At 44.8% G+C, this 23,895-nt stretch overlaps 2 protein-coding genes across 3 annotated transcripts in view; both read right to left on the bottom strand.

Annotated features, from left to right (window-relative positions):
- The window catches only part of LOC137428773 (uncharacterized), a 33,335-nt gene extending 25,719 nt beyond the window's left edge, over positions 1-7,616 (bottom strand). For both annotated transcript variants that reach the window (XM_078777155.1, XM_078777156.1), the window contains exon 1: positions 7,474-7,616. The gene's annotated coding sequence lies outside the window, so the exon portion shown is untranslated. The remainder of the gene's footprint in view (positions 1-7,473) is intronic.
- Positions 7,617-7,941: 325 nt separating this feature from the next.
- LOC137428774 (5'-AMP-activated protein kinase catalytic subunit alpha-1-like) overlaps positions 7,942-23,895 on the bottom strand; it is a 44,222-nt gene continuing 28,268 nt past the window's right edge. Inside the window, exons 5-8 of the mRNA XM_078777154.1 lie at positions 18,923-19,159; positions 11,938-12,051; positions 11,717-11,772; positions 7,942-8,207 (exon numbers count right to left, since the gene is read on the bottom strand). Coding sequence (XP_078633280.1) covers positions 8,204-8,207; positions 11,717-11,772; positions 11,938-12,051; positions 18,923-19,159 — 411 coding nt within the window. The 3' untranslated portion in view covers positions 7,942-8,203. The remainder of the gene's footprint in view (positions 8,208-11,716; positions 11,773-11,937; positions 12,052-18,922; positions 19,160-23,895) is intronic.

The following is a 23,895-nucleotide window of genomic DNA, read 5'->3' as shown; positions in this document are numbered from 1 at the left end:
CGCGCTCTCGGAGCGCCGCACGATGCCGAGCCGCTCCAGCGTAGCGAACTCCGCTTTAGCTATGGCGAGCTTCGTCGGCTTGAGGCGGCGTGCCCGGGCATAGACCGGTGGCCCGGCGGTGGGGATGTGGTGTTCCACCCCGTGTTTGACGGCCCCCGCCGAAAAAGTGGGCCGCGTGAGGGCCAGGAAACCCGCGAGGAGGCGGGCGAATTCGTCCGCTGCCGGAAGCGTACAGATGAACCTGGCCGGAACTGAACCGCTCAGCAAGCCGCTCGATGAGCCGCTCTGTGAGCTGCTCAACGAGGCGGGCAGCGCGCACGCGAGCGAGCTGAACGTCTCAGCCTGGACAAGCCTTCTGCGCTTTACATCCACCAGTAATCCATTAGCACATAAGAAGTCTGCGCCGAGCAGTGCCATGGGCACGTCGGCCGTAACGAACGACCAATGGAAAACCTGCCCTCCGAACCGCAGAGAGAGACAGCGTTTTCCGTCCGTGCGTATAGACGTACCATTGGCCGCAAGCAGCGTGGGACCTCGGTCCGCGGTTTGCTTGTCGGACGTACCGGCAGGAACGACACTCACCTGTGCTCCCATGTCGCACAGGTAACGGCGCCCGGACAAGGTGTCCGTTATGTACAGGAGGCTGTTTGATCGGCTGGCGCTCAGTGCCACTACCGAGGGCCGGCCCGGGCGTTTCCCGACCTGCCGTATGAGCACGGCGGGCGACATTGCCGAGCCTCGTGGCCGAACCTAGCGTGGAAAAAACACCAGGTTTGCGGCGAAGCCGGAGGCCGCGGTTTCCGCGGTGGTGGTGGGCGGGGCAAGGCGCCCCTCGGAGCAGGGGTGGGCACCCGCAGGAGGTTCGGGCTCGGGCGCCGCTACGGCCGCACCGAAACTCGCCTGCGTGTCCAAAGCCGCGTAGAACTTGTCGGCCTCGGCAGCGAACGCACGGGGTTCCGTCGTCGCGGAACCGGCCAACGCGAGGCGGACTCGTGCCGGCAGCTGGCGTCAAAATAACGCCCGGAATAGAGCGTTCGGGGTTTCGTCGCCCATGAGCGACAGCATATGGTCCATTCGGACCGATGGTCGCATGTCACCGAGCTCGGGGAGGTCCAAGAGGCGATCGGCCCGTGCGTCCACTGTGAGGCCGAACGTGGCGACGAGGAGGCGCTTGATCGCCTCGTACTTGTCGTGGGCCGGTGGGTTCCTCAGGACCGACACGACGCGGGCGGCCGCACCGGCCCCTAGGGAGGCGACCACGTGGCAGTAGCGTGTCTCGTCCGCCGTGATGCGTCGAAGCCTGAACTGGGCTTCAGCCTGCAGGAACCAGATCTCCGCCTGAGCTTCCCAGAACTCGGGGAGCTTCATTGCTACCGCGTTGGTTGCCATGTCGGGTGGTCAGCTATTGCTGACCAGAACGTCGGAGGTCACCAATTAAAGCGCGGTGCTACGCGCGCTTACTTGCTACCAAGGAGGAAGCGGAAAACGCGGTTAAACGAAAGAGTCTTTATTCACAAGAGGTCACTGTAGCACTGGCGCGCTCCGGGCTGCGCGCCCGGTGTATATCCTGAGGCCACGCCTACCCCTCGGGCGTGGCCGCCGCCCACTTGGTGCGCGGAATGATGTCACCACGCCAGTGGGCTTTCGTGTCCGCCACAATATGATATTTGTGTAGCAGCCAAGGAGTTTATGTTATTATCCTTAATCAAATGTGTAATTCAAAATACCTCTCTAAAATACCAAAACACCTCAACGCACTGGAAAAGGTGGGCACAGGAACACCACTGTACTACACTGTACTGTAAAGAGTGAGACTTGTAATACCCTCTCCCACCTTGAGGTGGCGCTACATGACACACATTTACATTGAGGATTTGCATCATCTCCACGAGAAGATGGAGGTGATGTGGGATGGGCAGCAGAGAAGATAATTGAATATCAGGTTGGAGGGGAAAGAGATCAGACCAGGAAATAGGATTGAGTATCTGGGGGGAACAGTGAGCGGGGATGGTACGTCAGAGATCTTGAAGATCTCGCGAGATCTTGGAGACGACGTTATGGATTTTCGAAGCTGTACACGATCTCCACGTTTTCAAAGTTAAGTCTTTGTTCACAATTGTATTTTGTCAAAACTGTATGTATCTTTCGGTGTGTGAACCTATAGTGTGCCCCTTGGAAGTTTCTCGGTGTTTATCTTTCATAAATTAATCGTTTCTGTTTGCCGCGCGGCGTGTGAGGCCTTGCAGCCTCAGGCTTCCCCCGTCGAAGTTTGTTCCTTCCTTCGCTGTTTTTGCTAGGTTTTTTGATGTTCCCTTCTCCCCCAAACTTCACCAAACATCTACTCTTTGTCTAACGTTGTAACCCCCACTCCCCCCCCCCCCCCCAAAAAAAAAATAAAAAATCTTTTATTTCCCTTTCTCCTCGTGTGCTTTTGTCCCATCGTACGCCTCTGTCCATGTGCGCTGTCCCGCCATGCCCCCATTATCCCCTTGCCTTTCACCTTTTGCCCTGTTCAAGTGACTCGTGGTTGTCCATCAAGGCCCTCTCCCCATTGGTATTTTTGTGAATATAAGATTGTTCTTCACGGTTCTGTTTAACATGTTTAAACTTTCCCCTTCAGTGTTTTATTCAGTGGTTTATTACAACACGCTGTTTTTCTTCCTATTTAAAAGGCTCCTTTCAATTTCCTCTTCAACTCATTCCATTTCAAAAAAATATTCAATCTCTTATAATTCTTTCTCACTGCATGCTCTAAATTCTCCTTCATTCCACCCCTCCTCCATCGTTCTTAAACGGATCGCTAACTTGAAAATCACAACAAATCCAATTTGTTACAAATGTTCATCTTTCATTAATCATCCACTTTCTAAACTCCCCCCTTGCCCCTCCACTCCAAATCTCCCCCCTTGCCCCTCCCTTCCAAATCTCCCCCCTTGCCCCTCCCCTCCTAAACTCCACCCTTGCCCTTCCACTCCTAAACTCCCCCCTTTCCCCTACCATTCAAAACTCCCCCCCAACCCCTCCCCTTCCAATCTCCCCCCCAAACCATCCCTCCCACCTCCTTCTCAAAGCTGCCTCCTCCCCACTTCGTCTCCCTTCTATCTCATACCTCCACCTCCCCCAACCGTCAGCTTTCCTCTGCCCCCCCCCCCCCCCTCAAAGAACCCCTCACTGTGCCTCATCCCATCACCATCAAACCTTTCGTCCTCCTCATCCTTCCCTTTCTTGTAACACTTCTGTAATCTCTGACACACTATCAACTGCTCTTCCTACCTCCCCCTCTCATCCTTCATCTGACCATACCCCTCCCCTCCCCTGTCCTGCACCCGATGCTCCCCCTCTCTCCTCATTAACGGTATGGACCTCAAACATCCGGGGCCTTCACTCAAACTTGATTGATCTCTCCATTCAGGTTACTTCTGACAATCCAGACTTGATCTGCTTAACAGAAACTTTCCTCCTTCAAGATGTCTCTGATTCCTTAATATCTCTTCCTGGTTACTCCCTCCTCCGGTATGATAGACCTGAGCCTCGTCCTGGTGGTGGGGTGGCTATCTTTATCAAAAACTCTCTTCCTCACTCTCCTTGCACTGCCCTCTCTCCACCTCACCCCCAGGAGTACCTCTGGCTACGGCTTCCTCTCTGCTCCCACCTTTTGTTCATGTGTGTTCTGTACCGTCCTCCAAACAGTGATGACTCCATTTACATTTCGCTGTTGGACAACATGGACCAACTTCCATCAACTCATCCAAACTCTCTCTTCCTCAGATGTGGCGACTTCAACTGTCATCATGCCAGCTGGCTGGGTGTGGGTTCATCTCTCACCAGCCATGGCACCTCAGCAAAGGACGTCTGCGACTCATTGGGACTGACACAATCTGTCAATTTCCCAACCCGGATCTCAGTCAATGGAGTATCTTCTCTTCTGGACTTGGTTATGACTAACTTCCCTGCAAATGTCTGCTGCTCTTCTTCTGCTCCAATCGGTTCTTCTGGTCATGTGCTTGTTAAAGTGGACATCTCTCTGGCCATTCTCAGAGAGCCTCCTCAGCGCCGACGAGTCTGGCATTTCACTCAGGATGACTGGCACGGTCTGCAAGCAGCCATCAATCATCTGGATTGGTCTCCCATCTCTACTGCCTCTGACATCAATTCTTCCTGTGAATTCTTCCAAAGCAAACTGCTCTCTCATGCACAGATTTATCCCATCTCGTCTTCAGTTGTCTTATCCTTCCTCGCGTCCATGGTACACTGAATCTTATGGTGAGGCAGTTGCCCTGAAACAACTTGCCTTTGCCTCTTGGAAGGCAAATCCAACTGAAGGCAATCTCAGTTCCTTCCACTAAGCTCAGAACAAGTGTGTGTCTACCCTCAGGAGTGCCAGGAAGCACTATCTCTCCACACTCAAGATTGAACTCTCAAACCTGTCTCCTTCCTCCAAATCCTGGTGGCGTCTGGTCAAATCCGTTTCTGGTGTTTGTTCACCCTCCATCCCCTCCCTTACCTCAAATGGCTACGCAGTTGACACCGCACGTGACAAAGCCGAATGCCTCAACTCTGTGTTTGCCTCAAAATCTTGTGTCCCAAACCCATCTCTCTCTGTTCCCACCTTTCCCAGTCGAACTCAACTGCTCCTGGACTCTGTGTCCTTCTCTCCTGACAAGGTGGAGAAGTTTTTGTCAAACCTCGACTCTGATTCTGCCACTGGACCAGACGGCATCAGCCCACGGGTCCTAAAATCCTGCTCTGCCGCTCTATCTCACCCTCGCTCTGTTCTTTTCACCCTCTCTTTGGCTCAAGGTCATCTGCCAGCATCTTGGAAATCAGCAAACATTACCGCTTTTTAAAAAAAGGTGCAAAAACAGATCCTTGCAACCACAGACCAATCAGCCTGCTTCCAATTATCAGCAAAGTCATGGAATCCATCATTGCTTCGGATATCAAATCCTTCCTCTTCTCCAATGGCCTGATCTCTGATCATCAATTTGGATTCAGACCAGGTCATTCTACTCTGGACATGTTGCTTCTGCTGGCTCAACAATGGATGGAGGTCCTCAATGCCAAACAGGAAATCAGAGCTGTCTCACTTGACATGTCACGTGCCTTCGATACGGTCTGGCACCCAGCTGTGCTCACCAAATTCTCCTCCTATGGTATCCATGCAAATCTCCACTCATGGCTTGCGGACTCCCTCTCTGGTCGTAGGCAACGTGTGGCACTGAATGAATTTCTCTCATCTCCCCTTCCTGTTCTGGCTGGAGTTCCCCAAGGTAGTGTTCTGGGCACTGTGCTATTTCTGGTCTTCATCAATGATCTCTCCGACTCTCTGGAAAATCCTCTCTATCTCTTTGCTGATGACTCCACTATCTGCCGCTCCATTCCTCATCCCTCAGATCGGCAGTCTGCAGCCTACTCACTCTCTGCAGACCTGGACAAAATCACAGACTGGTCAAACAAGTGGAACATGTCTTTCAATCCTGACAAATCTCACACTCTTACAATGTCTCTCCGAAAGGACCGACTGGAAAACCCTCCCATCTACTTTCTCAACAATCCTCTCCAAGAAGTTCTGTCGCTCAAGCTTTTTGGTCTCACAATCTGCCATGATCTTTCTTGGGAATACCACATTTCCAAGCTGGCCTCCAAAGCCAGTCGCCGACTGGGCATCCTCCATCGTGCGAAGTCCTTCCTTGGCACACGTGAGCTCCTCACCACATACAAGGCTTTCATCCGCAGCTCAATGGAATACTGTTCCCCCCTCTTAGCTGATGCTCCTGCCTCACACCTAGCTCGGCTTCACGCTGTTGAACCCAAACCTTTCAGAATCATTGGAATCTCCTGCGATGAAGTTAACTCCGAGGGCCTTTCACTCACTCACCGCAGGCAGGTTGGTGGTCTTTCTGTCTTCTACCGACTCCTCTCTGGCCTTGCTCCCCCAGCTCTCTCTGTGCTCTGTCCCCCCCAATATTCCTTCAGATCGCACATGATCTGCCTGCAACCCTCTTATGGTTAAACTGCCAAAATCTAGGCTCTCTGCTCACCTTCACTCTTTCATTTCCCTTTTCTCCCGCCTCTGGAACAAACTCACCCACTCCCTTCAATCCCACTCCTCCCTGCAGGTCTTTAAAAGAGCTGTTCACCACCATCTCTTGTCTTCCCCCATCCAAAACCTTGATATTTTCTACCCAGGCTAATTCACCCCAGATACACTTTTTTTTTTTTTTGAAATTCCAACTTCTTTCCTGGAAGTCCTTGCAGCGTTCATATGTTTTATACCTCTCCCACCTCACCCCAAGCCCTCCCCCTCCCACATTTCTCCCATTGTCCCTGCTCTCAAATGTTGTGTTTGTGTCCTTCCCACTCTCTCCCCATCTTGTCTACCGCTCCCCTTATTTTTTGTGTTTTATGTTTCGGTTTGACTTTTTTTGTGATTAATGTTAGCTCTTTCACGAGCCTCGATCTTGTATACAAAAAATATCGAAGATTTTTCAAGTACAGCACTGCATATTGGCTGGTCGCGTACGTTATTCTTTCTGTCTGTCTGCCTGTCTATCAATCATCTACAGGTCACAATTTTAAACCGATCTTCACAAAACTTCACTAAAATGCTCCAGTTCGTCCCAAACAATAAGCCTATTGTTTTTGAGGTCAAAATAAGCCAAAGTTCAACAACTTAGGTCCAATTTTGAAAAATCTTCAATTTTCATCTGATTGATTTTGAATTTCAAGAGGATTTGTCACTGAATTTGATTTCATAATAGGTCACTGAACTCAACCGCCAATTCATTATGAGGTCAGCATCGGCAAAAAGGTCAACATACGCCGAATTTCTAAAATCATCAATTTTCATCTAATGTGCTTATTTGGTCATTGAATTCAACAACCAATTATTTCTGAGGTGTCAACACAGACTAAAAGGTCAACATAGGCCAAAGATCAACTCACGTGGAATTTCTAAGATCCTCAATTTGCATCTGATTGACTTGAAATTTGAAGAGGACTTGAATATCAAGTCAATTAATTCAACAACCAAAATATTTTTGAGGATAAATTTGTTTCATGTATTTCGCAAGTATTGTGCTGTCCATGACATCATTATTGTTTGTTTGATGGATGAGTTGGTTTGGTGACAAGAACAAGCCAATTATATTTTGGTTCAGGTCCGAACCGGCCTATCAATGGGCCTGGTGAATGTAGGCGCTCTATCGAGTGCGGTTCTGATTTGTTCATTGTAATTACATCTTTGATGGAATCTTCCACAGGAATGAAGTGGAGCTGCAAGTCAAAGGAAAAAGCATCTTACATCGAAACAGAAATGAAGGAGACAAATTCAGACTCAGGAGAATCTCCCCATTCCCTTCTTCCGTGTACCCTCCGTCGTGTCCCTCCACCGTGTCCTATATCGCTCTCCCGCGAACTGTTCCAGCTCCCAGAAAGTGAAAGGAAGACAGAAAGTATACCACAAGTTTGTACCTCTACTGCAGACTTGATGTTCTTTGCTTCGTAGACATTTCCAAGTCCGCCTTGTCCAATTTTGGAGATGACCTCCCAGTCCCCATTCTGATAAAGGCACAAACAAAAGTTCACAACAATGCTTCTATTATAATAATAAAAGGCAGTGTGTGTGTGTGTGTGTGTGTGTGTGTGTGTGTGTGTGGATATTTGTGTGGGGGGTGGGGGGGATATGTGTGTGTGTGTGGGGGGGGGGCATAGGGGGGATGTGTGTGTGTGTGGATATGTGTGTGTGTGGGGGGGTGGTGGGGGGTTTATGGGTGTGTGTGTGTGTGGGTGGGTGGGTGGGTGGGGGTCGGGGGGATGTGTGTGTGTATGTGTGGGGGGGGGGGAGGGATGTGTATGTGTGTGTGTGTGTGTTGGGGGTGGAGGGGATGTGCGTGTTTGTGGATATGTGTGTGTGTGTGGGGGGGGGGGGGGGGGGTTGTGAGTGTGTGTGTGTGGGTGTAGGTTGGGGGGATGTGTGTGTGTGTGTGTGTGTGTGTGTGTGTGTGTGTGTATATCGGGGATCTTTTTCGGCTTTTGGGTCCTTGGGGTCTGTCGAGTCTTTGCAGTCTTCTGGGTCCTTGGGGTCTTCTGTGTTCCTGGGGTCTTTTAGGTTCTCCTGCTCTTTTCGCACCTCTGGAGGCTGGCTGCTCACCATCATCTCAGGTCATCACCCATCAAAAACAACGATATTTTCCTTGGTGAGTTACCTAGACAAACACCAGGGACAAAACACCACAATAAGTTAAGATTAAAAACAGTAAAAATTACATAAAAACACAACCAAGATGAAAAGATACAGTGCCTTCAGAAAGTATTCAACCCTTGACTTTTTCACTTTTTGTTGCATTACAGCCTGAATTTAAAATGGATGGAAAAGGGGGACAGGTTCCCGACTGTTCGTGATTCACAGGGGAAAATCAAAAATCTCGAATATGCCCACAAAAGCCGGGAATGTCGAAGCAAACCGCGAATGGAATTGAAAACTTGTTTCGTGAAAAAAACGCAAATGTCGATTGGGATGGTGGGGGATGGTTTATGCGCACATACAACTGTTTCATGCGTGACAAGTGGAAGATGCTTTTCGAACTGTTATGTGCATGTGGAAGAGTTCACCGGAATCTCAAGACAACTGTGTCCCATTTAACTCGCGTCTAAACGTCGGAATTTGCGAGATTGTTGACCAAGCTTATTCGACCTTGCTCAGTCTCTCCGCCTACAAAGCGTAAACAAAGGATATGTTTTTGATTCCATGTGTATTATAAAGGTCTCTCTGTTCTCTGAAAATGTATAAAAGTGAATGCAAATTAAAATTCAGGGTCGTCATTGGTGTTCGGCTGCATGGAGCTGAAACCAATGCGAACCATGGTGCCATGTATATCGTCTTGTATCTGAATAAATGTATTGTACATCTTTGTCCGACTCAAGAAGGGGCTCATTCCGACCCGGGGGGAAATGGGGTAAAAAGGTCGAGCCTCGACATGCACATCTGATGGGAAATGGTTTAAGAGTGCCTGGACCTGGTTTTACGCGTGGCACGTGGAAGTTGCTTTCAGAAGTGATGTGCGCGCAGCTGGTGGGAAATGTTTTTTCATCAGGGAAAATGTCAACGTTTTTACGAACACTAATGCACATGATTGTAGTTTTTATTAAATTCTTACAAATACAATTCCAAAAGTTTAGCTTCCTCTTTTGCTGCGAGTGTCGTGTTACTTTATCGAAAACGAGCCGTTTGTGCTGCGATCTTGCTCGATTCCCAAAGCCCGTCATGACCCCGGCAATAGTTGCAGTTTTAAATGTACAAGCTTGAAGGATGATACGGTATTCTGTATTATCTTACGAATATAAATGTTGACTTTAAATTTCATCATTTCAAATTTACTGGTGTCAGGGAACTTTTTCTGAACCCTGAAGGTTTGTTCTGTAAATAACTTGAGACGGAACTCAGATTCAACGAGCTTGGTACGTCAACTCGAGCCAAGGTTTATTCCGAATTAAGAGGGAAACTCGTTCCACAAAATAATAACTTGAGATTTAACACGTTGCTTGAAACCTTCTCCCTTCTGGTCTTGCTTCTTCTGATGTCCAGTTCCTTCTCCTCCTGCGTCTTCAGATGAATTCTTTCTCTCTCTCGGAGCATGGTCGTTAAATAGATCTTTTCCCCTTTGATGTAGTCAAATCTTGTTCAAAGATCAACAGAGAGCTCAGCATTTCGTCTTTCTGACCCCAAGACACATCTGCTCAGCATTCTCATTCACTCACGACATTTACAAAAGATAACTATCATGGAAAGAAGGGAATAGGGTCATTGTTTTGGGCCAAAACAGGTCAACATTCTTTGACAAATTAATCTCAGTCAGTTGACTCTTGTGACTTACCCAGGGTAAGTCAACACTCTTCCTTGTCCAAAACAGGTCAACATTCTTTTCACTACAAGACAAAGGTTATATCTCCCAGGTGCCTTGTCATCGCTTTGGGGGCCATCCCCAAGGCTTTGCTCACGCTGCAGTTTTGAAAGCACATGAGGGATATTTAAATACCAATTTAGCAGTGGGCAATAACTTGCCTCTTTATATTTTTGTTTCCACGGCCTTTGACAGACTGCATGGTTCAAAGCACTTCTTTACACAATATCACATTGAGATACAATATTAACAACTGTCAATATATATGAATATTTTATTCCTCCACACTGGTATCACAGCCTTGTGTTGGAATTTCACTTTATTTTAGATTCAAAACAAAAGTTCATTTTCACTTTCATTTTATGAACCAGTCTCGCTGATCGGCGCAAGACTTACACCCCATATATTACACATTAATCTTGTGCGGACTAAAGGAATCAGGAAACTTCAAACTAAACAATAGATGGGTAATTAAATAATCACTCACGGTTCCCGATCAAAAATAAATGACAAAAGAATTATGTAACAAACCAAGCAACCCTACTCCCCACGTCATATCGCATCTATAACCTTCTTCCCCCCTCCCACCCCTCCCCATGTGAAGAATTTGCAATCATCTCTGTGAACCAGGCTTTTCCTGAAACATAAAATACTAATAATATTAACTTGGGATCCCTACACGTAGGTGAAAAGGGATAATCAACTTAGTACAAAGTCAGTTCGTGTGTGGGCGGGAAAATTTTTCTGCATCCCCCAAAAACCGCGAATATGCGGGACACAGGGCCGCAAATGTAGAAGCAGGTCGCATTTTATCAACCGTGAATGTCGGGGTCCAACGGTATCTAATTTACATTCATATTGAGTATCCCGAGTTAATACCCTCGTATAAGCACTTTTGGCAGCGATTACAGCTTTGAGTCTTCTTGGGTATGTCTGTAACAGCTTTTCACATCTGGATTTGGGGACTTGCTCCCATTCTTCCTTGCAGATTTGCTCAAGGTCTTTCAAGTTGGATGAGAGCATTGATGAAGGACAATCTTCAAGTCTTTCCACAGATTCTCAATGGGATTCAAGTCTCGGCTTTGGCTGGGCCACTCAAGGACTTTCACGTTCTTGTTCTATGCCTCCTCACAATTCTATCTCAGAGTTCTACAGACAGTTCCTCGAACTTCATGGTGGAGTTCCTGCTCTGACATGCACTGCCAACTCTGGGACCTTGTATAGAAGGTGTGTTTCTTTCGAAATCATGTATAATCAATGAAATTGGCCACAACTGGACTCCAATCAAATTATAGATAGATCTCAAGGAAGATCAAGGGCAATTGGATGCACATGAGCTCAATTTGCAGCATCATTGCAAAGGGGTTGAATACTTATTTACTCAAGACATTTCAGCTTTTCATTTTTAATTAATATGTAAAATTTCGGAAAAGAAATTCCACTTTGACATTATGTGCTATTATGTGTAGATCAATGAGAAAAAATCTCAACTTCAGGCTATAATGCAACTAAATGTGAAAAAAGTCAAGGGGTGTGAATACTTTGTGAAGGCGCTGCAGAGGGCACAACGGATCTGGTTTGAAAACATAGCTTTGATAAACTGGAAAGAGGATCAAAGTCTAACGCACTCAGACTCAGAACTAGAAGTTTATGTTTATTTTGTCCATTACTTTCCCTGCTGCCCTATTGTCAGTTCAAGCTCTCTATCATTTGCTCTTACATGCTCTTCCATTATACATCATTTGCTCTTCCATTTTGTGGAGAAACAATACGAACAGAAGATATTAAAAGAGTGCAAAAGGGCGGCTGCTTACCTTACAAGTTTGTAAAGATGGATTTTTTGTTTGAACCACTCGTGCTTTGAAATATTCTGCAAAACAATGTGTTGGAATCAAATATAAACACGATCAGGAAACACCTTCACAAGTGAACAACAGTATTGTGCTCAACAGTAACAGGAGGTCAGCAACCCCAGCATGTGTGAACATACTTGTTCATGCAAATCAAATAGTCTAAAACAGTATCAAATCCTCACGTTCATCGTGAGTCTTTTTTGGGGATTCACCCAAAGCATCCCGGTGAGAAGCGAAGTCAATAGTTTGTCTGGACATTGTTGCAGCTTGAACACCCAGTTATAGTTGTAATCCAACTGTGAAGTAGCAAAACAAATGTATTCGTGACAGAATCCAAAAGCATCATCGCACTCAAATACTGTACTCGCATTTACATAATAAGCATCAGCATCTTCCAAACAATCAATCTTTGATGCAATGACCAAGACTTCACTCTGAACGAATAAAATACATTTTGATTCATGAAATAAAATATGCGATGAAATACAGAAGTTTTCTTTGTTGACCGAAAAACAAACCCTCTTCACTCAACAATGAATATGAAGTCGATTGGTTTATTAAATATATTTGTGAAAACTCAAATATTTGGCAGTCAAAATGAAACGTAACGAACAGTAATTACAAAAGAGAGTTCACGTGAATGATGAAACAATCACTTGTTTCATTCCACAGTGGAGAAGGAAATAGATCACGTGTCCAAACCAGAATATACAGCAGAACCTCCACTCATCAAACTAGCAGATCTGTTACGCCCTGCCAGGACCAACAACAACACCTGACAAAGGGCGGATGAGCACTTGTAGCACTCAAAAAACATTTTCCATAAATGAGTAATTATGTCTCCTCCATTGGATTTGTAGATGGTGGCTTGCAAACCGAGCCTCAAGGCCAGTGTGCAGAAGCGTTTTTCTCGCCCCTGTTGGACTTGGTCTGAAACGGGGGCTTAGGGATTGCGTCTCTTCTGTCAATCCGCAACCATATGTCGGAGATGTATGGACCAATTTTGTTCATACTTGGCAGAAAGACAATACCTGATGGTATACATATGGACATCATTTTGTTTCGAGATGCAATCAGAGATGGCCGACTGGCAGCCATTTTAGTTGTAAAAAATCCGGATGTTGAACAGGTCCTCAACCTTCTCTCGGAGATGCATTTACCGATGTTGTTCAAACTTGGCACACAGATAATGAATGATGACTTACAGATGCACGACATTTTTTTCGACATCAGATCAGTGTAAGGCAAAAGCAGGTTCTTGCTCACCTTAAATTTAACATTGAAGTCAATGGGAAAAAAGGGAAAAACTATTTGACTCACACCCCTTCTCTCAACAAATTGAGCCCCTTTTCTCCCCCTTTCCTCCCTCCCCCATCTTAACAATAACTTTATTGTACTCATATAGAGAACCAACGAATGTCTGTTTTATTTTGGGGAATAGCTTAATTTTCTTACGGCACCCATGACCATATAGAATATTGGCAAACAATATGTTGGAACTTGGTTCTTGGTACAAGTATCTTTGTTGAGCAGAGATCAAATGATAAACCTCTCTTAATGATCTCGTCTGAGTCCCTCCTGAGCCACATATCAAATTTTTTCTGAGCACCGCCTGCTTTTTCCTAAGCCCCTCCCACTTTTCCTGAAGCCCCGCCCACTTCTTCAAAGCCCCGCACACTTCTTCAAAGCCCCACCCACTTTTATAAACCCCACCCACTATTACATCATTTCCAGTTAAGGCTTGCCCAGGCTTGCCCGGAAAGTTCCAAAGGAAACCACACTCACCATTCTTATATTGAAGTACAGGCTAAATTTAAACATTTTTTCTTTTATTGAGAATGGACAACTGTGCTGAGCTTGAGTGGGATGATTTTGGAGTTCCTTTGAATCCTACAACATGTGTGGAACTAAACCTTCAAATTGATGAACTGGATTCAAACCTCTTATCAATGGAGGTTAGAGTTTCTTTGAATATTTACAATTTGATTTATGCACATGATAATCTTGTATTAAATTAATACATTGTTATTTTCTCTCACAGGAAATTGTATCTGAGATACAAAATGAAAATACTGCTTTTACCACAACTTGCGGTAAAAGCAATGGGCAACGACCCAACCTTAATTTTTTCAGTAGTTTACAATTAAGATAAAAACCCCGTATTTAAACGTGAGTAACAATAATGAACGTAAACTGTATTTGTGATTTCACGTGCACTGTAACCACACTAACAAACGCTAATTTTGGAAGTCAGACCAAGTTACCCATTATTTACATTAACCCCTTGCCCCCCAAAAATAGGGAAGTCAAACTGCGTCTATGAGAAGAACATATTATGAGTTCTGCCGATGTGGTTCTAAATGTGGAGCCAACTTGGAGGCTCACTAAATTTGGGAAAAACATATTATGAGTTCTGCCTCAATGGTTTCAATACCTACCTTGGAGACCAACTAAATTTGAGAAAAACATATGATGAGTTCTGCCTGGATGGTTTCAATACCTACCTTGGAGACTCACTAAATTTGAGAAAAACATATGATGAGTTCTGCCAAGATAGTTCTAAATGTGGAGCCTACCTTGGAGACTCACTAAATTTGGGAAAAACAGGAAAATTGTTTTTCCTTGGAGACTTTGAAAACTGGTTTTATTTTGGAGACTCTGCCTGTGGGGTCTATCTTGGAGACTCTTACTATCTTAGAAACTCTGCTTATGGATTACATAAAGAATAATCTTTGGATTCGAAACCAATGAACATTGTTCTTTGTTGGATGATGTCTTATTTAAGGTAAGTTCAGTTGATTGGAAATAAATTAAATTATATATTGTTATGAATTAGGGGTCGAGGAATATCTAGAGCCAGGTAGATCTGCATAGGCAGGTACTCGACTGTCGTGATAGGGAATCTACCTGTAATAAGTTATATGTTTAGCCGTATATCGGAATAAGTTGTATCTGTGTCCCCGCCACGAGGGGGCGGGGCATGCTAATTAGTTCAGGGATTATGGGTAAAATTCCCTCGTGTGTCATTCCCTCTGTGAGCAACCCAGTGTCCCTTATGGCAATACATCCTATAGACACTTGGATAGATCTATTAGTACACACATTAGTTAATTCCCCTCCACCACAATAGGACCTACAGGAAGAAGAGGCAGGAAGCCAGATCGGGGTACCACCAATGGGGCCGCAGCCAGCCACATCACCAGCTGGCATAGCAACAAACATCGTGCAACAGGCTGGAGCCATGCCCAGGGAACGTGTGATTGGCTGGGGTAAGAGCTGGCCACTGATTGGTGAAAGGAGGGTGGAAGGAAACGGCACACTGATTGGCCTCCGACCATGGACACCTCAGCCAACCAGTGCGGAAGGCGCGAACTCTCGGACAATCAGTGTGAAGGCGCAAACATTCGGACAATCAGTGCGGAAGGCGCAAAACCACTACTTCGAAGCAGGTCATTGATTTGAGGGGAAGGGCCAGTGACGTTAGAAGGCGAGAAAAGACCACAAAGAAGCGAGGGACTGATTGGTAACGCGAGAGAATCGACGTCAGACCGCAAGTGACAAGACGACTCACTCGCAGGCTTTCCTGTTCTTCTTCCCTGCGTTCTTCCCTGGTGGTGGTCGTCGTCTTCCCTGAGTTCTTCGTGGTGCTCTTGGTGCTTGAGCTTGGTGCTTGGTCCTCTTGGTCTTGGTGCTCTTCGTGGTGCTCTTGGTGCTTGGTGCATGGAGCAAGGCGTGGTGCTACGAGTAAACAGGACCTCGCATGCGACCGGTGGCGGACAAGGGAGGCGTGCCGCTGAGCGGGTGGCTCGGGGCCTAGCAGGGCGTGAACGAGGCGGACGGAGGCCTGCTTCACGCGAACACCGGAGCCTGGACGATTCCTGACAACGCTACACTGCCAGACAGATAAGCTCGCACAGACAAATGTGCAAAACACGACAATTCTTTTATTTTATTCATTCCCCTGTGCTGTTGTCGAAGTGCGGTGTGCGGGATCCCAATTTAGAATTAGTTCTTCCGCCGCGTTGTTTGTATCGGGTTCCATAATAAATCTTTCCTTCTTGTACATTTTACCCCCGTGTCCATTTTGAGTTCATTCCCTACAGGACCGAGGGCTGCCGTCGGGGCGTCAGGTCAGAGCTCGCCGCTTCTTCCTCTTTCTTCTTCCTCCCGTGCTCGCATAGTCAAATCCGTCATTGATCGTCGCCTCCGTTAAAGGCCGTTTGGCCATCCGCGAGCCCACAGTATTAACCGAGGGATTCGCGCGACAATATGTTATTTAATTCAATATTAAATAAGTAATATATTTATTTTACATATATTTCAGCAATATCAAGAGAGATCTCGGAAGAAAATGGTGGATAATTCTTCCTCCCCATTTCTACTTCTTCAAACTTGAAAGCCTTGAAAGACAGAATTGTAAGAAGAGGGAAAAAAACTTCTTTAAAAAAAATAATAATAAAAATATATATATATATATGTATATATATATATATATATATATATATATATATATATATATATATATATATATATATATATATATATATACATATACAGTTGGGGTTGGGGATGGGTTGGGTTAGGGTTGGGGTTTGGATTTTGAATGTGAGGGTTAGGGATGGGTTGGGGTTGGGTTAGGGTTGGGGTTGGGATTTTGAATGTGAGGGTTAGGGATGGGTTGGGGTTGGGTTAGGGTTGGGGTTGGGATTTTGAATGTGAGGGTTTGGGATAGGTTGGGGTTGGGTACGGGTTGGGGTTGGGATTTTGAATGTGAGGGTTGGGGTTGGGTTAGGGTTGGGTTTGGGATTTTGAATATGAGGGTTAGGGATGGGTTGAGGTTGGGGTTGGTTTATGGTTGGGGTTGGGGTTGGGATTTTGAATGTGAGGTTTGGGGATGGGTTGGGTTGGGGTCGGGTTGGGGTTAGGCTAGGGTTTGGTTCGGGTTGGGGTTGATTATGCTCCCTGTTATATAATTACTCATTCACACACACCAACAAACAAAAATTAAGCCTTGACTGACGATTCAGTTAAGACTTCTGTGTTTGGGGTTTACAGATCTAATAACGTCCCCCATTACACACATTATATGTAGTATTGTTCATTTATTATTTTTAATACCTCAGCCGATGCCCCCTACTATACACCCCGGACTTGGTCCTCGAGTGTTCATAGCGGTGTATAGTAGAGGATTGTGAAGCGCCAATGTATTGCTTTCAAGGGTATTATCTGCTCACTTGTGTCTTTTGTAATTCCTGTGAATAAAATGATCCGAAGATTTCTTCTCCATTTAAATCATATAATTTGTAGGTCCAAGGAACTGTATCGATTGCATCAACGATTTTAAAAAGTTCATGATTCCATCTCTTTATAGAACCTTTCTCAAAATGGCTTTTCCATCTGTATATTCTTACAATATCACCAGCTTTGAATTCCTCAAATGAATCTCCTTTTCGTATTCTAATTTTGTAAATGTTTCCGATGGTTTTGATTTTGTTGATGAATGAACTGTATTATTGTAATTATCTACAATGTCCTGAATTAAAGATACCCATTGTTGAGAACCAAGTTGTATGAATTTTTTATATAGTCTCTCTTTCAAAGTACGATTAAAGCGCTCAATAACAACTGCCTTTCCTTCATTAAAGGTGCTGTATAATGTAATACCATTATCTTTAAGAAATTTCATAAATGCTTGGTTATAGAACTCTGCTTCCTCATCAGTCCATAACTTCTTTGGTTTCCTTTGGCTTTCACTAAATATTTTACTGAAAGCAAACATAAGAGTATTATCCCTTTTGTTTTTCAAAGGAACAACCCACGCATATATTCTCCTCAAATCAATAACAAAAACACCAATATCAACATCATAAACACCAATATCAGTGTGTAAGTATTCTTCAAATAAATGTTTGATTTCATCAGAAAAAGAAATGTTCATTTCTCTTATTAATCTTGTAAAGTAATTCATTTTTGGTGTAATTTTGAAATAGTTATTTTCCTTTTTATATATTTTTATTATCATTAATTAAAAGATAATCACAGAATATATATTGTTTATCATAGCTCTTAGTCCCTGGTGTTGGGCTAGCAGCTAGGGTGCCAGCTTAGGATCCTAGGATCCTGGGTTCGAATCTCAGTCGATCGCTGAATTAACGCCAGGGGGGTTGACTCAGCCTGTCATCCTTCCGAGGTCGGCAAATTGAGTACCAGTTTACTGATAATTCCCTGCTTGTCGTAAAAGGCGACAAAAAGGGTTGGCGGCAGGAAGGGCATCCGGCCGTAAAACATTGCTTCAAAAAGGGGACCGAAAAACAACAACAACCACAGTCCCCGAAAAAGGTCAACCCCCGCTTGCGGGGAAAAATGGCCTCTAAAGGTGTTTTTTTTTTTTTTTTTTTAAATAGTTCTTTGGGGGAGCTGGGGACCGTGTTGTGCTGGCTGGCCCAGGATTGAGCGCTGACATGTTTGGCTGCCTGCTGCATAGCTCGGTGTGCTCGCGTGATTGACCGGCGCCATTGTTCGAGCACTTCGACGCGCGGTCCTCTCGTCGACGGACCCCACCAAAGTGCTCTTCGAGACCAGAGCTGAGTGTCGGCCAAAAGGGGGGATTTTATTTCATTTTATTTTATCATTCCCCTGTCTGTTTTCGTGTCTGAGTGGAGACGTCTCACATTAAGAAATATTCAATTTACCTCACTGTTCATTTCTATTCTTTCCTTTATTTCATTAAATTCATCAGTGTTGCATTTTCAATTGTTTGTCATGTTCTGTGTTCATGGTTTTGGATAAACCCCCGTCACATCCGTAGGTTCAGGTAGGGACCTCGTTATCTCTCCCCCGCGTGTGCCAAAGAGATAGCACCGCCATATTTTTGGGTGTACGCCTCGGAGTTAAGGCTCGTTTGGTCATCCGTCGCTTTGAGATCTTCACTGCAGGATCGACACGACAATATTCACATTCTGTTACCTCCTGCCAAGTTCTTTCAAGCTATCCACAGCACTTCCTCCATTCTTTCAACCGATAAGTTCCCGAACACTTTCAACAACAAAAAAATGTTTTCAAAACAACAATTAGAGCAGTTATGTTCAAAGGGCAACTTTGCATGTTATAATGATGGTCACATGTCTCTGTGATAATGACCTTCACACCATTATGAACAATACTCACTTGAAAAAGACGACGTACATCAACTTTGCATCCAACAAATAATTTTGTGGACAGAATGCCGAGTGCCCACACGTCGGCTGGGGGACCTTCATATTTCACCCTGTTGAAGATCTCTGGTGCCATATATGCAGGTGTGCCACAGTAGGTATTAAGTTTTTCATATGGCTTGCAAATTCTAGCGAAGCCAAAGTCAATGACCTTCACGAACCACCGATCATTGCAAACCACGTTGTCAAGCTGGAGATTAAACAGAAATCAATATATATTTTAAAAAGGTGAAACCTTTGATGATAAAACATGTTAAAATAAAAATTCAAAGTTTAATGAGAAGGGCATGCAGGAAAATAAAATTCCATGAAGAGAGGAAAAAAAACATCCACTTTTAATATCAGGAGTTTATCTATAATAATAATAATAAATAAAAAAATAAAAAGCAGTGTGGTGTGGTGTGGTGTGTGTGTGTGTGTGTGTGTGTGTGTGTGTCTCCTCCATAACTCCAAAACCATGAAACCTAATGGACCCATTCTCTGCATGCACATTTCTTGAACTCCAAGGGTGTGCACGAATGAAAACTGGGTGTTTGTGTGTGTTGAAACACCCTTTTTGAAGACAATAACCGGCCTTGTTTTATTTAAACAAAAACAGGCTTTATCCTTGGTTAGTCCCCTATCCCTCACAGGGGTCTTGTGCTTTTTCAGCCTGCTCAAAAACGCCTTTCCTTGGAACAGGCCGCAACAGTTTCTGCACAATTATGCGCTCAAAATTTATGTTTTCACTCTCCTCACTCACATCATCGAATGTCTGGTCTTCATACCTACAAATCGTTGTTTACATCACTATTGTAGCTGCTATCGTTTTCAAATTAGGGGCTTCAAATGATTTGATGCATTATATGATGTGATTTTCCACAATGGCCTCTCACGGACGAATTAAAGTACATTATAAAAGTTCTGGTATTTAAAAAGGAGAGTGGGAAATCGATATAGTATTACATATTAAATAAAGGCTCATTTGTTCACCACTGTTTTGTCTGGCTGTGTGGTGTATATAGACACTCGCGAAATAACGCCATAAAAGCAAGCACGATGTTTGGAAACTCTGGCAATACAGTCGCAAGTGGTGTAATTGTCTTTTTACTCCCGCTAGGGAGTAATGCATTCGATCGTGTCCGTCCATGTGTGTGTGCATATGTGTGTTCGTATGTTCGTGTGTTTGTGAACAAGATATCTGGAAAAGTTCTGAACGGATTTGGATGAAAGTTGGTGGGATGATTGCCCTTGGGATAAGGAAGAATTGATTAATTTTTGGTGAAGCTCAGGATATTATTGCGGATCCAGGAATTTTTTGAAGGATTTTTTACTTTTGGAAGATAGGGCTCAACAGCGGCCACCCACGGTGGGAGTATGCGCTCGCTCTACTGAGTGGCGTTCTAGTTATCACAGTGGATGTCATTTTTTAAATTAAAATTACAAATGCCTTTTTTATTACAGATGGAACACCCCCTGCTCCCTCCTCCTGAGTATATTTCATTTATTTCCTTCCTTTAAAAAGTACATCAATTGACAAACAAAGGCCTGCTTTCCCACCTGCATGCATTGGGCGCTGTGGGAGGTGCCGCGTCTGCTAAAAATGTGCTATTTTATTGGCCCTTTTTGTGCAATTTGCTTTCATTATGTCAATAGTTATATTAATATAACTTATAACTATCGTTATATGAATATAACTTATAACTTATCTATCTATAATTCCAGTAATCTCTGTCTGTACGTTTGTTTGTCTGTGACCGCTGTTTCTCGACAACCACGGGTCCGATATACTTTTAACTTGCCAGGTATATTGCTGGGGACCCGAGGATGTGCCTTTTCAAGGTTTCATATTAATCGGACAATTACTTACCGAGCTATGTCCAAAAAACGATTCAACCAATCAGAGAGCAGCGAACGATCGCGTGTGCCGAACGTGGCGGGCACACTCTGCCTCGGATGGCACATTTGAGAGCGTATTCATTTATTTCACGTTTGCAAACTATGTTGGCGTTAAACTATGTTTTACAACTAATAAAAACGAATTTGCGTTTCATTCGCTTTCCTGCGCGTTTGTGCACGCGATGGCGATTTCTTTACCAAACTCCGGAAGCCGTTCGCTTTGGACCAAACCATTGCATGTAAATAGAGGGGGGGGATTGTCACCACTCGCAAGCCGTTCGCTTTGGACCAAACCATTTCATGTAAATAGAGGGGGCGGGGGGGGATATAATTTTAGATATAGATATAGTACGGGCATGCCCTAGTAACTATAACTACTTATCACTTATAACTATAACTAAATTAATATAACTATCGGGACTTCCGCTACCGGTTTTGCCGGCAGTCGTGTGTTTTACCAAGTTCTCCACGCTACCAAAGTTAAGAATGTTTGCCATTTGTATTTTTTTTTTTTTTTTTTTGGATAGTGAATCGAGGCTCGTGAAAAAGCTAACATTAATTTCGTAAACAAATCAACCAGACAAACAAAATATATAAAAAGAGGGAGCGGAAGACAAGATGGGGAGAGAAGGGGAAGCACACAAACACAACATTTTAGAGCAGGGAGATATGTGGGAGGGAGAGGGCTTGGGGGGAGGAGGCGTGGGAAGGGGGGAGGGGGTGGGAGAAGTATAAATCACAAGGACACCAAGGACTTCCAGGACAGAAGTTGGGATTTCAAAAAAGTGGATTTGGGGTGAAATTAGTGGGGGTAGAAAATATCAAGGTTTTGGATGGGGGATTTTTTTGGGGGGGGGATGTTCTGGATGGGGATCAAGGATTTTTGTCAAAACTGTATTTTTATTTTATGGTGTGAGTGCCGACTGTGTGTTTCTTGTTAGATATCGGTGTAAATCGTGCATACCTGTGTATAATCATCGGATGGTTCCTGCCGCATTTTTCAGGCCTGGTTTTCCAGGCCTTGAGACTTTCTTGTCTCCTCTCGGCGGTCGGTTGTGGTCCATTTACTTTCATTCTCTCACTGTTTTTTCCAGTCTTTTTTTCACCCCGTACATCTTACCCTTTGCCCGAACATCTTACCCTTTGTTTAAAGGCTTAATTAAATTTTAAAAATTCTAATTTCCTTCTTCAGTGTTCGTTCGTTTTTCGACCACGTGTTTCGCCCCACCCGTATTTTTTCTCTCCTTCCTTCATAACTCAATCCTCTCTAGCCGACACCTTTCCAATTCCAGTTTTCACCATACTTCTTCAACTTTATCCTTCTTCCTCTGATCCACTTTCACCTAACCTTCAAAAAAACATATTAACGAAGAATTTAAAAAGTAGACCTCTCCTCCCGTACTAACACACTTGCTTATACACCTGCCTGTTCCTTCGCTCTCTGCTCTCCTGGCTGTCAATCTTCTATTCTTCTGTTCCTGCTTCTGAACCTGTGCTGGATTTCCTTAATCCCCCTTAGGAATCCTTCATGCCCTCATTTAGGGAATTTCCCAAGAAAGTTTTCACTGTTTAGTTTTAAAATGTTTGAACTTTCCCCTGAAGTGGTATATTCTGTTGTATTTTATAACACACTTTTCTTCTTCTTCTTTAGAAGGTTGTTTTCGATTTGCTCCCCAATCTCTTCATTTCAAATCAAAATTCAATCTATTACAGTTCTTCCTTCCCACAGGAAGGGCATCAGGAAGGCGTCAGGAAGGGCATCCGGCCATAAAAACATTGCCTCAAACAGGGAACCATGATTGTCATGGGGCCTGCAAGGCTAACCCCCGCTCTAGCGGGGAAAATGGCCTTAAAAACGATCATTCATTCATTCCTTCATTCTTCCTACATTCCCAAAACTCACCTGCATTCCACCCCTCATCCAACGTTTTCAAACGGATATCTGACTTGATAATCACAAGAAACTCATTTTGCAATAAATTTTCGTTTTCCATTAATCGTCCAACATTTTCGAAAATCCAAACTCATCCTTCCCCTCCTAAACTCCCCCCTCACCCATCCCTTTCAAATGCCCCCCCTTGCCCCTCCCCTCCTAAACTACGCCCTCTCTCCTCCCCTCCTAAACTCCCCCCTCACCCTCCCCTCCTAAATTCCCCACTAAACCCTCCATTTCAAAACTCCCCCTTCCCACCTCCCCTTCAAATCTCCGCACCCTCCTTTTTTCTCCAATTCTCCCCTCTCACCCCTCCTCCTCAAAGCATCCTCCCCGCTTTTTTTTTTTTTTTTTTTTTTTGTATACAACATCGAGGCTCGTGAAAGAGCTAACATTAATCACACAAAAAGACAAACCGACACACAAAACACAAAAAACAAGGGGAGCGGCAGACAAGATGGGGAGAGAGGGGGAAGGACACAAAAGAGAGGGGGAAGAGGGGGAAGGACACAAACACAACATTTGAGAGCAGGGACATCGGGAGGACTTGGGGGGAGGTGGGAGAGGATTAAAACATATGAACACTGCAAGGACTCTGGGGTGAATTACCGGGGGTAGAAAAGATCAAGGTTTTCGATGGGGGAAGATAAGAGATGGTGGTGAACAGCTGTTTTAAAGACCTGGAGGGAGGAGTGGGATTGAAGGGAGTGGGGGAGTTTGTTCCAGAGGCGGGAGAAAAGGGGAATGAAAGAGTGAAGGTGAGCAGAGAGCCTAGACTTTGGCAGTTTAACCATAAGAGGGTTGCAGGCAGATCTTGTGCGACCTGAAGGAATATTGAGGGGACAGAGCACAGAGAGAGCTGGGGGAGCAAGGCCGGAGAGGAGTCGGTAGAAGACAGAAAGACCACCAACCTGCCTGCGGTGAGTGAGTGAAAGGCCCTCGGCGTTGACTACATCGCAGGAGATTCCAATGATTCTGAAAGCTTTGGCCTCAACAGCGTGAAGCCGAGCAAGGTGTGAGGCAGGAGCACCAGCCCAGAGGGGGGAACAGTATTCCATTGAGCTGCGGATGAAAGCCATGTATGTGGTGAGGAGCTCAGGTGTGCCAAGGAAGGA

The sequence above is a fragment of the Myxine glutinosa genome, chromosome 5 (assembly GCF_964187855.1).
Source record: "Myxine glutinosa chromosome 5, kmMyxGlut1.1, whole genome shotgun sequence".
Lineage (NCBI taxonomy): Eukaryota > Metazoa > Chordata > Myxini > Myxiniformes > Myxinidae > Myxine > Myxine glutinosa.
The sequence above is the reverse complement of the archived record's forward strand: the minus strand, read 5'-3'. Positions and strand labels throughout refer to the sequence as shown.